Here is an 18,580-nt window from a genome sequence, read left to right on the forward strand (position 1 = left end):
ATAAATATAACACTGCTGTTAGGCTCTTGATCAGTCTTGAAGAAAGAAGATTTATGAAAATTCAAAGCAGGAGAGAATAAGCGAAAGATTTAGGATGGAGAGAGGAGGCAGTAGGAGACCATCTGTTAACCACAGTCTGGGTTCAAAGTGACAGCCAGAATCATCCCTGCTGAAGTGTTCTTAAGCCGAGCCATTTGCTCTGCATTTCTTTCAGCTTCTGGTCACAGTCTTGGACAAAAACGGTCATTTCACTCACTGAGGCAACAGCACGAGAAGTGAGCACAGGCAGTCAGCACTATTTTAGCAGTACTCAGACTCTGTCTCCAGGTGCTAAGCCTTTTACAGAATAAGTTAATGAAAATGCATTTACCAGCATGGTCCCGCTTCTTCTTTAAACTACACCCGCCTGTTAGTTATTGACACTTTTTAGGATAATATCAAGCTCCCTGTTTAGGTTTCTGAAAGAACAAAGCAAAAAATAAATATTCATTTATTCATTTTACAAGCTTACATTTTTCAGCCACAAAATTACATATAACAAGTGTGACGACATTATTTATGTGTCTATAAAAGAGGTTGCCTTTGAGGCTGTAAAATAAAAAAATAATAAAAAGGCAAAAACTAGTAAATAAAAAAGAGGAAAAGAAACGATATTGGCTGACAACATGAAACTTTCTAATAAAACTCAAACAAAACGTAGCTTGTGTTAGCAGCTATTTTATTATTCCAAAATCTTTTCAAAAATGTTTGATGTCCTGCAATTATCTCATTAAAAAAGATATTTCCTGGAGTTATTTGTTTCTTCTAAGAGATGCATCAGTGAAAAACTTGCCCAAAGTGTAAAATAGCAATAAGAGCTCCTCAGCGGGGAGAGAACGATGGACAGGGGTTCTGTCTCTTGATTAATATGCATGCATCTTTGTCAGTCTAAAGCATCTTTTAAGCTCATAAAGCTCGATTAACACAGAGCTGGATGAAATAGAGTGGGAGTTTAGCAGTTAATAAACAGCCCCGTCGAGCCCATCCTCACCGTTAGAGCACTGCCGCTTCAATAAGCCTCTGCCATGTTAGTTTTTTCTCTCCTCTACCACAGAATGGCAGCCATATCTAATTGGCCCATCTAATGTTCTCCTCCACCAGCGTGTGTGTGTATGCTTGTGTGTGTATTGACGATTGCTTATAAGTGTGTGCGCACATGCACCACAGAAACCATCTGTTCACAGTGAGCGAGCATGAGTCAGAGACTAGATCTGAGCCATGGCATCTGGGGTATGGCATTCACTCTCCTCTCTATGCAGATCTCCGCACGCCTTGCTTTCCGCTCCTTTTTCCCCTGTCTTCCTTCCTCTCTCCCCTTAGCTCATTTTGACTCATTGAATTTGCTTTCACCGCTGCATCTCCCTTCAGCTCTTCTCCTCTCAGCTCCCTGCTCGCTCCAGCCCGCCCTTCGTTTGATTTCTTACAATATTTTATTATCGCAAGACAAGACAAATAGAGCTGATAATACACAGTTTGTTTTGGCGATTGAGTTTCTGTCATGGAGTCGGTGTTGCTCAAAGGCACAGGCTTAATCAACTTTCTTCTGCTGGAATCTTCTCTCAGCTATGAAACAGAGTCTGTCAATCACAGAGGAATTAACAGCACACACCCCTCTTGCATGTGCGGATGCAAGAGGGGTGTGTTCAGTGCAAAAGCACGCACACACACAGACACACACACACACGAAACATCTTGGGAGATGTCAGCCACTGGGCTAAAGCATGGATTGAATTAATGGCTAATCAATGCCATGTAGAGTAAGCTACGGGCCTCTAGATACTAGACTAACTCATACATATTTCCATGTGTACTTATATACAAACCGCTGATAAGAATCAATTATGGTCAAAGCAGTTTAGCCTAGTATTAGCTTAGTGTGTGGATGTTATGTGTTCCTATGCAGAAAAATGCCCTAATTCCAATTAGCTCTAATAGTATCTAGCCATGCAAATAATTTTCATTAATTTCCCCAGTTTCCTCATGCTGTATGACTCTTTTTTTCATCCCACTCTAATAATAAAGTTGAATGGCTTATAGTTGAACAAGCCATCAGCTATTTTTACTGAAGCTACTATCTACACTACTCCTGCACCGTACACACACACACACACACAACCCACTGAGCTGGAGGATGAACTACAACAGTGGGAAGTATAAACTCCAGGGACTTTCCTCTAACCCACTTTACTAGTGCCCTGCAATCATTTCCCAAACGCGTTACTCCTTAATGATTTCTTCTATCAGTATCATCCAGAGCACTAACGGAGTCCGTTTTGCTTGTTGATCAATGGGGAATGCTTCTCTCTGCACAAGTAGGTACTAGGTTGCTGGAGCTCCCCTGACATCCTTGACAGAAGGATGTGAGAATGCATCTGTCAGTCTTTCTGTTCTTTGATCGAAGCTGGAGCGTGGTGAGATGGGGCAAAGATCCCAGAGCAGAAGAGGAAAATCAGGTATTGCAAACCTCTCTCTACAAATGAGTTTGTGCAGAAACACGGACCAGTCTTTCAGAAAGTGCCGTGAGCTATATAAAGATTTCTAAAAGCGTTTTTTGGGGGGTAAAACTGACAATATTTAAATTTCAAATTGAGGAAAGGCTTAGGTTTAAATGAAACGTCAGTCTTCCTGTATTTTGACAGCTTTAATATATTATTGAAAAAATCCATATTAGCTAAATCTCTGACTAATGTTTGATACAGTTGTGGTCAGATGTTTATATACACTCATCATGTGCATAAATGTCACGGTAATTACACAAGTTTGAATTTATTATGGATTTTCTCTAAACCACACAGGGTCAAAAGTATACATACACTCACTTAAACCTTAAAAAATGTTTAATAAGCATGCCTACTAATGTCTCATTAGTGATCATGACTGACTGCATGGCTGACTTTGGCAGGACTCGTTGGATTGGATTGAGCACACAGAGTAATAGGAAGATCTAATATTGAGAACTGTAGATTTACACAAGTTGTGAAGGTCTCTTGGAGTCATTTCTACGCAAATGCAGCTTCCAGCATCATCAGTTCAAACAACTGTGTTTAAGTACGAGTTATCTGCATGTATCACAACTTCGTCAAGGTCTGGAACAAGACACAAATTGTCACCCTGAGGTGAGAAGCATTGCTTAGGATGTTTGGGAACAACCCAGAAACTGACAAGGCTGAAGTCTGCAATGAACTGGGAAGTGCTACAACACCTACATTCCTTTACACAGTAAAGCAAGTTTTACATTGCCATGGACAACTGAACCCAACTGAAGTTTGTAGCTGCCCACATAAACAAACCAGATGCCGGAGAAAGGTTTTATGGCCAGAGGAGACAAAGATTAAGCTATTTATTTACAAGAACTAGAAGGTATGTTTGAAGGACAAAAGTGAGGCATTCAACTCTAAGAACACTGCAGAAACTGTCAAGTACAGATGATAGAATAATGACAAAGGAGGACTACCCTCAGATTCTTCAGCTTCACCTCAAATCAGCAGCTAGATGTTTGGAACATGGACACAATTGGATATTTCAACAGGACAATGATCTCACACACACATGAAACTGGTTTGAAATCGATAAATCAGGTTAACAATAAGCTTCTGAAATGGCCTTCCCAAAGACCTGACCTCAACCCTTTTGAAAATATACTACAAGCTTTTTGATGACTACCAAAAGTGTCTGATCAAGGTGCAACTTGCTAAGGACTAATTAACCAAATATTAGTGAGGGTGTATGTATTTTTTTATTTATATATGTATATTTATAATTTTGATCATGTGGACTAGAGAAACTCCTAAATACATTTATTGTTGTGGTTTTAAACTCATTATACATATAAATGTATGGCAACTCACCCTAATCCCGCAAAGAGAAGAGCTAGTATGACTGTGAAAGTTATCCCCCCAAGAATTTTCCAAAGAAAAGTAAGACAAAAAGACATCAGAAAACCTTGTGTTTAAAGCTCATCAAGTGCTCACACAGCAGGAAAGAAAAAGGAGGATCTGCAGTGAAGCCCGGTTTAGTCTGGGGGGGTTCAAAAAGGGCCAAGAGTTCAAATACTTCACTGATAAAGGTCACAAGCACCATGCAGAGTCAAAAGTGGAAATAAATGTTTCTGCTCTCCCCTTCTGTCTCCCGCACTGTCTGCCACGTACAAACACACCAACAGACACACACATAAAACTTAACATCAAAGGACCTTAATCTTCCTCCTCTCACGTCTATCATCCTCTATTCCATTTTAGCTTCACCTCACGCTGCAGCCGTTCAACAGCAGGAAGAGGAATATTCTGCTGCAGGCACTACTTTTAAAAATTTCTAGTCTTCTCTGTTGTCCTGGCAGGTGCTGCTACACTTTCTGAGTATATTTGATGTATAAAGGTTTAACTGCCTAAGGAGTTTTGACCAACAGGTGATTGGCTACTGCACATTAATACTGAGAGCTTTTTAAATAGACAATGTGCCAGCAAGAAAGATCATGTCACATTGTGTTTGTTCTTCTCTGATTTAGTAGTACAAGTATATCATTACAGTATCTGAAGAGCTGCAGTGTGTCCTGATGTAATGAATGTTTGCTCAGCAGAAATATCTTAAATCAAATTTCACTTATGTGCGACATTATTTGAAATATTTTATTTTAAGAAAATAAACTGTAAAAAATGAAGGTTTTATATAAAATGAAGGACGTAAATTGATTACTTTTGATCATTATCTTATTAGAGCACTTAATTATGAACAAATTTTACCGTCTAGGTGTTGATTTGAGGTGAAGTTGAAGGATTTGGAGGTAGTCCTAATTCATTGTTCCATCCACTTTGTGCAATGCACCAGTGCCATGGTGAGAAAACAACCCATTATTTGTTCACTGTGGAAATTGATGCTGATGAATCAGCAGTTTCCAGTTCATAACAGGCTTGAGTTTTGATGGTTGTTACTGAACATCCTAACCAGTTTTCTCCCATCTACGGGTGACAGTTTGGGTCTTCTCCCAGACCTTTGCCAAGTTGTTTAAATTGAGGATGCTGAGATGTATAGTTGCTTCGAAATAGCTCCAAAAGACAATAAATATTCATGAATAAAGGATTCTTAAAATCACTGATTTCAGCTTGACACACATACACGTGCCCCCACTCTTAGTCAGTAATGGTGCTACTTCCTTCATCAATACACACAAACTTTAAAACAATAAAAACATTTTTTTCTCCTGAAGCACATAGGCTTTTCAAAAATAAAACCTCCCTATTTATGCAGCTTTGTTTAAAAAAAAAAAAAAGATAAACACATTCTGCTTTGGAAACCCAGAGGGATTCCTCTTTTCCCTGTTGCACTGCAGAGAGCCGTTCCCTCAGTACTGCACAGTTTGTGTTCACTTTTTAACCAATGGCAGAGAAAAGACAAGGATGAAAAAAAGTATGAGCACAAGGGGGGAAATGGGGGAAAGGAGCGATGACATAACAGGGGGCCTGACGTGCGTGAGAGCGAGGCGCTTACGTCAACTGTAACTGGGAGAGGAAGAGCAAGCATTTCCTATGTAGGTCACATTAAATACACATGCAGCCATCACAAAATTCAGCCAACTATCTAACCAGTCTGCCAAGCAGCACTGGGATCACAACTGTAAATTCTTCCAGGCCCCTGCTACTGTGAAAATGAAAGCTATTCACACAAGCATTGCTGTTATCTCTGCTAATGCTGACAGAATCTGCAGCACAGACCCAGTTACAGTAAGAGCCTGTAAAATTACTGGTAAGTCTGGGTAACGATGATGTGTGCTGTGTCGTTTTGACAAACACTAAGCGTAAGAATGGAAAGACCAATGTGGCCTGTGCACAAACCTATTGGTGATAAAACACAAATGCGAATTGACTGCACTAAACTGACTTATCACAGTACCCAACAGTTACACACTGCACTGCTAGTGACTATAATCTGATTTTTCTTGGGTGTCCTCGTGTGTTATGGAAGATGTGCTCTTTGAATCTGTGTCTCTGCAGACGGTAATTACATTGATATTGTGTGTGAAAATTCAGAGTGAAGGATAAATTGCAGGAGGGGTGGAACTCAAAGAGAAAGCAAACTGTAACATAATGCATGTGGGTGGGGGCTGTTTATGCAAACTATATTCATGAGGGAAAACACAGTGGAAGGCAACAAAAGCGCTAAAGTGCTTATCACTCTTAATGTATCATAATCTGGTGATAAAGTCGGCATTAAAGTTAACAGGCAGGCATTCGCATGACGTGAACGTGGCATCATAGAAAAGCAGAAGCGTGCATGGAAGGGTCTCTATCTCACGCGTGGTAATGGTGGTGTCAACAGATTTGAGCTGACTCACGGTGAGCTGTTCTGCAGGGGTCACTCTGTGTGCTGTCAGCAGAATGGGCTGAGGAGACAGAGGACACGCTGGAGCTCCGGACGAAGCCAAACGCTGCCAGGCGGCTGGCAGGGAGGCGGCTGGAGCTGAAGCCTGGGGGGCGAAGACCCGACTGACTTGCTTTGGGGAGCAGAGACCTGGAGGCCGCTGCAGCCTGGGGCTGGGCTGCTGCTGTCGTAGTAGCAGGTGGGGTGGCAGTCTGGTCATCTGAGAATCAAGCATAAATCATGTTATCTCACGTGTAATACTGTGAATGCTAAAAAACTAATCAAGACATATGCAATTAGCCACAGCTGAACTGAGAAAAAAAGTACTTCACTACATTTCATCATATCTGGCTCTTTACTGCATTTATGCTCCTTTTGTCTAAGTTGCAACAAATGAATCCTGATATACAGGAAAGTAATTTTGTGTATAGATGTCTCTGTGTGTGCATGTATGTGTGTGTGTGTACTATTTGTGAGTACTTATTGACTAAACTCATTAGCCAAAATATATACAAGAAGCTCAACAGTTGTGATGTTTATCCCCCTGTGAATCATTCATTATCCTGTGTTGACTAAGCTCTCAGTGGGCACCAGGAAGTTCATCATGCTTTGACTATGACTGCTGTGCCAAGTAAATATAATAAGTATACACACAACAACCTGTGAACAGCTGTGTTTGGCTCTGCTGGTGATTGCAGACTGGGCTACTGGCCAGCGGTTTCTCAAATGCCAGCGCTATCATGGTATTCAATGTGACACTCACAGATTAGGTCATTGTTAATATATCTATCTAACCCATAACCTTACTGGCTTATTATCAGTAACCCTTCAAAGTTATCTGGAACACTAAAAGCAGTCATTTTCAGACTTGAAAGGTATGGAAGGTAAATTTAAAAAAAGAGAAACTATTGTTATTGAAGGACAAAAGGAAAATGTTTGGAATCAAAGAGAGAAATTGAGGTTAAAAAGGTAATCACAGCCTCATAGAGGAAGCTATTGTCAGGGAACGATTGTGAGAAATCCTCTCTTTGCTGTAATCTATGGTTTCCAATGGCAATACAGATGAAATGTGAAGGCATGAACAACAAAGGCTACACACAAATATACACACAATGGGCAGTGGGCAAATCCCCAGGCCATGGATAAAAGCTCCATCTTGGCTGCACTAGCCTGCAGAACAAGGTCTAGATCCTGGGTGGAAGAGGAGCTTTATCCCCTGCTGGCTACAGAGATAAGGTAGGCAGCCCTCATTTCCTCTCCATTTGGCACAGCTGCATGTGCCAGTGCATGCTATGGGGGCAACCACATCATGAGGACAAGAGAAAGAAAGAAAAACTTTGTGAAGGAGAAATAAAACACTGTTGGAACAGGAAAAACCGGGAGAAAAATTAAAAAAGCTTCCAGTCTAGCTCCCTTCCAGCATCATCAATGCTGCTGCTCACGAGGGATCACTCCCTCGATCCTTAGCGCCCGTCTGTGTGCCATGCGGTCTGTTCATTAGATTGGAGCTTGCTCCTCTAGAGTGAGAAGGTCAGGATCATTCAAGATAAATGGTCTCATTTCTATTCTAACCTCCCAACCCCCACTCCTCTGTACTCATTCAGTCTGAGAGACAAGGGAGAGAAGTGAGCTTGGCAATCATCAACTATAGCCTAAATACCACAGCGGCAGACTGCTTGTGAATATAGAAAGCAGTAACCGGTGTCTTTATTCCACATATCTCAAAGTTCTCTGTGATAAAGTCACTATCAAAGGTCCTTAGGGTCCTAAGGCCATAATTGTTTTCCCTTAGAAAGTTTTGCCAATGTTAAAGATGTGAGTAAAACCATATTTCCGTCCACCGCCTTTGAATGAAAGCAAGGACATTAAGTAATTTAGGCTAGAAAAATTCAATGGGATAGGCAGCTGGGAAAGGTGCAACAATCACCAGTCTTTTAGAGTCAGGTCAAGGTGAGACACAAAAACCTGCACCGATTACCTCCACTGAGTCTTAAATTCCATGTAAATGTAACACCTGAGTTTATTACAATCTCCTAAGCAGAACATGCACAAAGCATCACTGCTTTTAGAGTAGATGTGAGTTTCATCATGAAGAAGCTTTGGTTGCTACAGCACATATGAGAAGAAGGTCCTTATTATAAATACAATACAGTATTCAGATGTATCTATATAGTAATTAAGTAAGTAGTTTGAGTAGCTTGACAGCTACACAATAACTTTATAGCATAACTTCTATAATCTGTGTGATACAGAGAGATTTCCTCTTCCCTCAGATGTTGTTATTCACAGCGATGAATGAACTAAAAGGGGGGGGGGGGGGGGGGGGGGGAATTTATAGTTAGGGTTTTCTCAGGAGACTGATGAGAAAAAAGGACAAACTCAAATAATTTCAGCATTTCAGGTGCCGTTTATCCACGCAGCATGCAAAGGGCATGGAGGATTCCAGAAGGAAGATAGTGACATCACTTAAGTGTTAATTGCTTTGTACTTCAGAGGGCCAAGCAACATGTAGTTGCTATGCATATGTATTAATAAGGATTATGATAAGGAAGCCCAGTACATCATGAAACTATGCTGATCAACTGTGCATGTTCAGTTTTGGGTATGTATGTATCTATTTTGTGTATATATGTATATATTAAAGTACGCATGTACATGTACAAAATCTCTCTGGATGTTATCAGTTTGTGTCTGCGTTGGCACCCTCAGCTACAGAGCAAATCAAACATGCATGGGAGTGATAAATGACACAGCCTGCCAGCAGTGTGCAGGATGATGAGAAAATTTTAGACTCCAATATTGCATTAACGGTTGAGCTGTGACTTAAATCTGAGTTCGGCAGCCAGAGATGCTATCTGAACCCTCAGAATTGGAAATTTTTTATGCGCGAAGAGGAAAATGTGAGCAAGTAGTTATTTATTTATTTGATTTTGGTGATGGCAGTGTACTGGTTTGGAACGAGTCCGCTCGTAGTGTCTGTAAAAGATTCCCAATCAGATCAAGCAAAATTAATCTCAGAGAACGCATTTTAATGAGCTGCCTTCATCTTGGGCCAAGTTGATAGTGGGAGGAAAGGGTCCCAAAACTGCTTGGTGCAGCAGAGGAGAAGAAAGGTAATGCAGCATAAATTTTGGGTTGCTGAAATAGAATCTAACATGAGCTCAGATGACTCAAAAGAGGTCATTTACAGTTGCTATCCTTGCTGCTTTCTGTGTGGAAAATTCAGATCTGGTCGAATGTTTAATTTACCTGTGTTATCTGGGTCTTCCTGATTAGTTGCTGGGGTGACAGGTTGGACGGGCTGGCTGAAGACTTGTGTTGACCTCTGACCTTGACTAGGTCCTCTGCCCTTGGCCGAGATCGTAGCCGTTCTGGTGACAGCTCCCAGTCCCAGACGCAGACCTCTGCCAGACCGCAGAAGACTGCCACTCCCTCCCGCCTGAGCAGCCGTCCTGCTCTGCAGAGCGTCCTCAGCGGAGCAGCCTTTCAAGCTGACGGATCTTCCAACCTAGAAATCAAAATCACCAAATGGAGTCAAATGCCATCAAAATAACTGACATGCTGTGTTTTTAGGAGTTCTGAAGCCATTTCTGTGCAGTTAAATCACATAAGAGCTTTCCATTTCTCATTGCAGCATTTCAAGTATGGGCCACACTTAAATTCTAGATTAAGGTAATAACAGTGTTTTCTTTTGTGTTTTTAACTTGTGTTTGTGTGTGACTATAAAACCCCCTTCAGACTTTCACCCATGTTTGTTAACAACAATCTCTGGATACTGTGGCAGCTTTAATTTTGTGCAAAAATGCAACGCACCCTGTAATCTAATAGCAGCACCATGCTGATTATTGAAAAAAAGGTATTTCTATCCTCAGATTGGAACTCTGGTGCATGCTTCTTTTTCTTATATTGTGAGTAGAAGCAATCAAGTCTGATGAAAAATGGAACCCAGCAAATCAGATGTTATTAACTCTAAATGAAAATGTAACAGAGTCCTGCAGGGAAACTGGAAGCTGTGGAATAAATTTGAAATGTTGACACTCAACAGTGTTACTGTGTTCTAGGCAAAATGCTAACACACATGCATTGTCATGTGAAGCACTGAAAACTAACTCGTCCCCCGCGGACTTTGCACTTCAACAAGCATTAAATATTCATTTCCCCATGTTTGTGTTTGACTGCGTATATAAGTATGAATGCAAAATGAATTTATTTAATCAGTATCAATAAGAAATAGGTTTAGAAGCAATAGTGAAGGTCCTCTGAGAGTGATCATAAAATGCAAAAGGCCCTCCAAGGTTTGGAGGCCTATCTCCCCCCACCACTTCCCCTGCCGGTGGCAGACGCCCTCAGACATCAATGCGTTGGTGGTTCTTTGTGTCCTGGGGTGGGCGTCCGGGTACACACCGGCTCACTCCTTGGTGGCTGCTTATCGGGGCCTGGAACCTGGGGCTCGCTCGGGCCACTTCGGGGGTGGGGTGCCCTCGGCCTCTCGGCCTGGGGCTCGGTCACTCAGGCACAGCTGGCTGCCGGCGGAGCTCACGGGCACGTCACTGCAACCCCCCCTGGCTTCTGCTCCGCGGCTGCTGAGTGACCCCTCATCTGGGACTCTCCTCAGCTCTTTCTGGGACAGTGGCGCGGCTGCCCCTCTGTTGGTCTTCCTTGGTCTCTTGTGTTCTGGGGGCCTCTGGATGTCTGGAGTATTGATCTCCTCCATACCTGCTTCATGCCCTGGAGGATGGGACTGTGGCCCCCCACACCCCCTAGCAGATCATTACATTAAGGAACCTTTTAAATACAAGCGCGCTCATGCTCACAGGTGTACACACAGGTGATCACACACACAAACTACACCCTTTTTGGCTCCTACCTCAAAGCACACTGTGCGCTGTCGATCTTACGTGCTGCACAATAATGTTTAATATTAAGTATTTAGCGTTATATTCCCATATATCATTGTGATGTTGTTTATTCTATTACTCTCGTTTTCTTCTGCTTGTTTTCTTTTTTCTTTCCCAACAGGTGATCCAGGTGATCGATATATGTATTTGTTGTCTGCTTATTTTGTTGGTTTTTGTTTTTTGCCCTTTATCCCCGTCCCTCTTCTTCGCTGTTTTTTTTTTCTTCCCCCTCTTTCTTTCTCCCTTTTCTTTTCCCCTGTCCCGTATCTAGCAAGTAAAAAAAATAAATAAATAAATAAAATAAAATAAACAATAAAAGGTAAATCAAATGGACCATTATGGCAAGGCTGGGATGGTCCATTTGGTAAAGTAAATCCATTGGGCATCTTTCTTCGCCTTTAGACAATAATTCTGATGGCAAAAGAACCAAACGGGACAGGTTTACAAAAATAGAAAAAAAAAAAAAAGGCCTGTTATCAATTATACATGGTTTACTGGTAGAATCTAGGCCTATCAGCACGATGGAAGCATTAACGTGCTTAGTCAATAAACTGTGCGTAAGAGTAGTAATAAAAGAAAAACTTTAAATCACATCTCTACAGTAAACAGGACTCACCTCTGATGGTGTCCCATAGAAGATGTCTGCCTTGCTGCCCAGTTTTGGAGGTGCTGTGTGGCTATGGGCGTGTACGGGTGGAACAGTGTTTGTGTGTCCAGGAGCCCTTATACTCCTATTCAGTATTCCTGATGGAAAAATGTTTGTCTGCATCTCCTGGCGGTACTTATCATAAAGCAGATTGGAGGCACAAAGAACTGGGGCTCCTCGGTTTTCTGGATCAGGCCTTGGGGGCTCTTTAGGTGTGTCTTTAAAAGATGTGGGTGATTGGCTGTGGGTGCATGCTGACAGCCTGGATGGTAGAGAGGATACCTGATACGGTCCATCAGAAGCCTGAGGCTTAAACTGAGGATTCTTTCGGACGTAGGTAATGATTTTGGGGCGAACTCCTTTAGGTTTCAGTTTAGGTGATGGCGAGCTGTCTTTGGGGGAGTTGTTGTTGTTGTTAGAGCTGGGGGAGCTTTGCTGGTTGTTAAGAGGCGCTTTGGGGATTCCACTTGTGCTTATATTAGTTTTGACTGGTGCTCTCAAGCAACTGTTGCCATAGCCCTGAGCTGATGTTGATACAGCAGGGATGTGTCGAACCACTCCAGAGACATTCCTAGAAACGAGGTACATGGAGGGTTGCCTGCATGGTGAGCCCTGGGGTGTCCTGAGAGGGGAGTGTGGAGGAGTTGATGACCTGGATTCAACCCCAGTTCTGTTGGGACTAGAGCAATTCCTTCTGTATGTAAGCTGAGTCTGGGGTCTCTTCTCTAAGGTGGAAGGGTTTGAGGGATTGGAACTGTGGCGTGCACTTGTAGCTGGCTGTTTTTCCGCTGGTGGAGTCTCCCTTTGGGATGTCTGGCTGGGTTGCCTCAGCTGGGAGACTCCAGATGTGTTGTACAGGTGGGAGAAATCCGATGGTTCACGTAAAGATGTTTTTGTAAACTTTCTGTTTGACCCATTACTGTGTGGATCTGCAGAGAGGTTAAGAGGAGACGGTTGCCCTGTCTCAGTTTGCTGAGTGTTGGAGTCTGCACTCCTCGCTCTTCCCATCTCCGTCTGACAGAGGGGTCTCACAAGCTGTTGGCGACGCGGTGGCAGCACCCTCTCCTCAAATCCAGCCTTTCTCCTTTGGCCCAGCCCTCCATCAGAGGACAAGCCATTTCTATGACTTCTCTCATCTTTTCTCTGATCCTGGTATGAGAATGCTGGGTTAAGGGTCTCCTGAGGATGCATCGGTGGGGAGTTCTGATTGGCATCTACAGGCACTGTCCTTCTTCTGTTCTGGGCTGAGGTAGTGTTTTGGGCATTGTGATAAGGGTTGGTCTTCGACAGAGAGGTGAGAGAAGTTTCTCCATCACCATCCAGAGCACTAGACAGGCTTCCACTGAGGGAAACAGCTGACAGGCTGGAGACGAACACATTCGTCTCAGACTTAGACTCCTTCAGACCTCCCTTCCATCTTTCTCTGCCTGACCTGGTGTCCTGTTTCTCTGCTGTCACACATGTGTCTAGCTCCTCAGTGCTATGACAGGCGATCCTTTTCTGAACCTCTTTGCCTCTCTGAATTTTACTCTCCACTCTGTTGCTGTCATTGTCATTTCTCCTCATGCCGGTAGAAGCAGAGCTGGCTGTTGAACTCGATGATATTGACATGGCACCTTCATCTTTTCCATCTTTCATGCTTCCACAATCATCTTCCTCCTCATTCTCCTCCTGATTCCTGCTTCCCAGGTAAGTATGTATCTCCTGACGTGCCAAAAGCTCATAGTCTCGGAGCTCAGACTCCACGCATTGCTGCTCTGATCCCCAAAACTCTAACTTTTCTGGGGAGTCGCTCTGAGAGACCAAGGGAGGAATAGAGCTTGTGCCGTATCCTGTGTCCTCATACAAACCTCTTCTTTCTTGATCACTGATTGAGGATAACTGATTGGCGTTGTCATCTCCAGACTGAGTGAACTGGATCTGGGTTTTATTTCCAATCTTTTCTCCTCTGTCAACACTGACCCTCAGGCCTTGGATACTAGTTGGATTGCTCATGTTGAATTGATTTTTGTCACACTCAAAGACACCTGCAGGGTACTGAGGCCATTTATGGAGCTACAAAAGTTACTTCCTTCACTGCCTTTTCTCTTCAGGGTCTGATGACGGCTCTTTTGAATAAGCCAGGGACAAAATGTCATCTCATGAAACCTTTCTCACTTTACCTCTCTTATTTTGCATTTACGGCGAGTTAAAAAGCTGTCTCTGATGGTTTTTCACCACGATGAAGGTCTTTCAATCTGAAATAAAAGACAACAAAGGGAACTGTCAGAAAAAAAGCATCAAGTACGCCTAATAAGCAGCCATTCTGCAGTTCCCCCACAGAGTCACTTAATTTTTTTTAATATTCAGCCTGCTCTGGGTAGCAGCAATTATGAAATCAGCTGTGTACAGCAAACCATTTTCTGCTCTTAATGTGTGACTCATATCAGTGGATGGCCATTTGAAAAAAACTGGTTGCCTGTGAGAGAAGAATCACTGGAAGTATAACAAGAAAATTACAGTTTTAATACTACCTTGTTTCTTTTTTTTAGAGGCATCAGAGAATTTACAAGTAGAGGAGAACTCTTGCCTCCCACTTAGAGATTTCTTGTTCTATAGTGGGTGGTTGCAAGACAGTCTAGCATAAATGGGGCCTATGGAGCTGGTGCCATGTAACATGCACACAATTACAGCAATTTGCAAGTTTTATTGTGTGTTCAAAAAGAACTTGGAGGTTTTAACTTATCATTTTTATGAGAATTAGATATTAGTTCTCTAAGTAATAATGTTCAATCCCCATTTTAATTTCAGGCATCACCAAAGTCATTCTAGACCCAAGTCTGGCCACTTGGCAGCCATCTTGAAATGCCTCCAGGTACTTATTTTAAAACATTATCCAAATTATCTTTAGGTTCAATGGTTTCAATGGACATTTTGTCCCAGTAGTTATACTTCTACCAGCAAATTCTCCCTTAAATTTCTGTGAGTGCCATGTCTCCTCCTTATAAACGAATCATTTGGAAACTGGTGCAATTGATATTGGCAAAATTGGGTTCTTTGTAAGTAAAGCTCGACATACTGGCAGCTCCAGTTTATTGGAGTTGGTTTTTAAAATAGGCAATAAATGAAAATGTAAAAAGTAAAGAAGACGCAGGAGAAACACCGTTCAACCATGTTATTGTGTTGACGTTGCACAGTTTGTTGTCCACAGGGTACCCTGCAAATCCTTGTTGGCAACAGCAATTTGGAACCCACAAACAGCCAAGTGATCTAAGTCAGGCAGAGCATACATGTAATGTACATAATGCAATCGATGACTTGTTGTTACAACAAAACAAGACTATTCTCAAACTGCATTGTCACATCTATTTATGTTTTGCGTGTCTGAAAGAAAAAATAATGGCCCATATATCTGATTTTTAAATCACTAAATATCAGTATTGGTCTTGAAAATCCTATACTGTTCAGCAAGTGTAAATTATTATTTATTTTGAATAATGAGCTCCAATTCATCATAACCATTAATGGCTACCTCAATTGCATCCAATTTGGCTACATACATTGTAAAATGAAGTGAACAGGTCACCTACAACAGCAGTCCCCAACCCCCGGGGCACCGATACCGATCTGTCAGTTGTTTGGTACCGCGCCGCAAGAGTTGAGGCTCGGGTGTGAAATATAGGTTTTTCATGGATTTTATCATTATTTTTTAATCGTTTTTATCATTGACTTGGTTTCCCTGGGTCTTTTCCCGTGTTATCAGAATCAGAATCATGTTTATTGGCCAAGTATATGTGCAGACATATACAAGGAATTTGGTTCCGGTAGATGGTGGCTCTCAAGCACAGCAATGTAAATCACACACACACACACACACACACACACACACACACACACACACACACACACACACACACACACACACACACACACACATACACACACACACACACGTGTCTATATATACATTACACATGCATACACATACATACACAAAGCTGTGTAAACCAACTGTAAATAACTAATCTAAACTTATATACATAAAATACTGAAATGAAATGAGGTGGAATGAATACTACAGAATGTACATAAGGTGCAGTTGCAGTCTGGCAGTGGGAGCAGTGTGACAGGTCAACTATTTAGAAGGGAGATGGCGAGGGGAAAGAAACTGTTCCTGTGTCGGGTGGTTCTGGTCTGCAGGCTTCTGTACCATCTGCCAGAGGGCAGCAGATCAAAAAGTCTGTGTCCAGGGTGTGAGGGGTCTGTGATGATTTTCCCTGCCCGTTTCCTGGTTCTTGAGAGGTACAGATCCTGGATGGAGGGCAGGGGGGCGCCGATGATCCTTTCTGCTGCCCGTACAGTCCGCTGCAGTCTGCTCCTGTCCTGTTTAGTGGCTGCACCATACCAGACTGTGATGGAGGAGCACAGGACAGACTCAATGACCGCAGTGTAGAACTGGATTAGCAGCTCCTGTGGAAGTCTGTACTTCCCCAGTTGTCTCAGGAAGTACATCCTCTGCTGGGTCTTTTTGAGGATGGAGTTGATGTTGGTCTCCCACTTCAGGTCCTGGGAGATGGTGGTACCCAGGAACTTGAAGATCTTCACAGTCGACACAGGGCTGTCTGATATGGTAAGGGGGGGCAGAGTTGAGGGATATGAATAAATCTTCTTTTTTTGGTACAGGTGTTGTATTTATCCGCGACACCTTAAAGGCCGGTCAGTGAAAATATTGTCTGACATAAACCGGTCCGTGGAGCAAAAAAGGTTGGGGATTGCTACTCTACAAGAGAGAGAGAGACAGAGACATGTCCAGAGGTGGTGAAACTAAGTAAGTACTTCACCTAAGTACAGTGTTACGTTCATTTGTCTAGGGGTGCTACGCCAGTATCTTTTGGATGCAAGTGTTGCATTTTGTACTCTATTTTCTAATATGTACAATTAGAAAATAGAGCTGTTAGCTCAACAATGAGCTAACAGATAACACTACCCAGCTATGTATAATTAGTTAAAACCAATATCCACCTGCGACACTGAAGTGACAGATGTATTTTGAATCGATAATTTACATAAAATTTAAATAATTCTGTATAATGGGATTTTTACATTGTGTATTTTATGTGTATTTTGAGGCTAAAACATTGTGTGTTTCACTGAATTGAGCACCAAAATTTTTGTTTCACTATTTTGAAAAACATTTATTTTAAATAAATTTTTTCCAAGGAGCTGGTGGTGGAAGGAGTCAGCACAGAGACTACAAGCCCATTATCATCAATGGAGCTCCAGTGGAGAGGGTGCAGTCCTTCAAGTATCTCAGTGTCCTCAGACCTGACATGGTCTGTCCACATTCAAGTCCAGACCAAAAAGGCTAGGCAGCGCCTGTATTACCTCCGACAACTGAGGAAGTTCAGGGTCTCGCCAGAGATCCTCAGGACTTTCTATACAGGCGCTGTGGAGGGGATCCTCACACAGAACATCACATCCTGGTTTGGGAACAGCTGTGTTAAGGACCAAAAAGCTCTTCAGAGAGTGATCCGTACAGCAGAACGCTGCTGCAGGATTGCTCTCCCTCCGCTTCACGAAACCTACACCAGGAGATGCCGGACTAGAGCAGCGCAGATACTAAAGGACCCGTCCCATCCTGGCAACAAACTGTTCCAGCTTCTGCAATCCGGTAGAAGGTTCTGCATCATCCGGTCAAGGACAGAGAGACTCAAGAGGAGCTTCTATCCCCAATCCATCCGGGCCCTAAACCATAATATCCGCCTTGTGGCGAATAAAGAATCTTGAATTTTATGTAAAACAGCATCCATAAAGCGCATCACTGAGGTAATAGTAATGTTCTTACTGTAATCAGCAAGAGTACAGGGAGAGTTACTGTAGATGCTCACTTTAGTTATGAGAGATATGTGAAGAGAGAAGTACAGCGTGTTTGCATGTAAGTGAAGGAATCACCCTGGGGATGGTTGATGAAGGCAAGTAAGAGGAAGGCAGAAAGGGTGAGAAGTGATTTGTAATGAGCTTTTTTTCCTCAAGAGACAATGTGAAATAGAAAGCAAGATGAGAACTGGGTGAAAAGACTTGCAATAAAAGCTTTTCCGATCATTAAGTTTTTATAGAACGTACAACACAAGCAAGCAGTGTCTCCAATATGTTCAAAGGCAGGCATCATCCTAACATGAAAAAGATGAAAATTAGGTGCAGGGGTCGTTAATGGCGAGGACCAGAAACAGCAGCTCAGAAGGGATAAATCCATGCGGTATGTCTGATCACTACAGGAGGGTTTCCACTCTCCTCTCAGCATGTTTTCTGTAGCCAGTGGATGTAGTTAATGGTATGATTGGACTGTACACAACAACAGCACGTCCTGCTGCATTTAAAATCTGCAGTCTCTAAAACTGTGTTTTAAATATTTGTGTTAGCCTTTAATACACAAATGAGATCGTAGAGCTGAAACATATTACTACACATTATTACAAGATGAGCTAAACAAGCGGTATAAAACACGCACACACACACACACACTCAAACGCTCTCGGAATAAAGACTTCCGGGTGTCTCCTTAAATTTCTCCATAATTATACGAGAGTTCTACAAGGAATTCTCTTTCTGCCTTGAACCAGAAGCATTAAAACCATTGAATATTAATGGTTTCAGCTCCCTTGCC

At 42.4% G+C, this 18,580-nt stretch overlaps 1 protein-coding gene across 2 annotated transcripts in view; it reads right to left on the reverse strand.

The window, feature by feature from the left end:
• mtus2a (microtubule associated tumor suppressor candidate 2a) overlaps window positions 1-18,580 on the reverse strand; it is a 45,932-nt gene that overhangs the window by 15,613 nt on the left and 11,739 nt on the right. For both annotated transcript variants that reach the window (XM_063487482.1, XM_063487481.1), the window contains exons 2-4: window positions 11,908-14,174; window positions 9,643-9,901; window positions 6,368-6,613 (exon numbers count right to left, since the gene is read on the reverse strand). In XM_063487482.1, the coding sequence (XP_063343552.1) occupies window positions 6,368-6,613; window positions 9,643-9,901; window positions 11,908-13,932 (2,530 nt within the window). In that variant the 5' untranslated portion in view covers window positions 13,933-14,174. The remainder of the gene's footprint in view (window positions 1-6,367; window positions 6,614-9,642; window positions 9,902-11,907; window positions 14,175-18,580) is intronic.

The sequence above is a fragment of the Pelmatolapia mariae genome, linkage group LG10_11 (genome assembly GCF_036321145.2).
Source record: "Pelmatolapia mariae isolate MD_Pm_ZW linkage group LG10_11, Pm_UMD_F_2, whole genome shotgun sequence".
Taxonomy (NCBI): domain Eukaryota; kingdom Metazoa; phylum Chordata; class Actinopteri; order Cichliformes; family Cichlidae; genus Pelmatolapia; species Pelmatolapia mariae.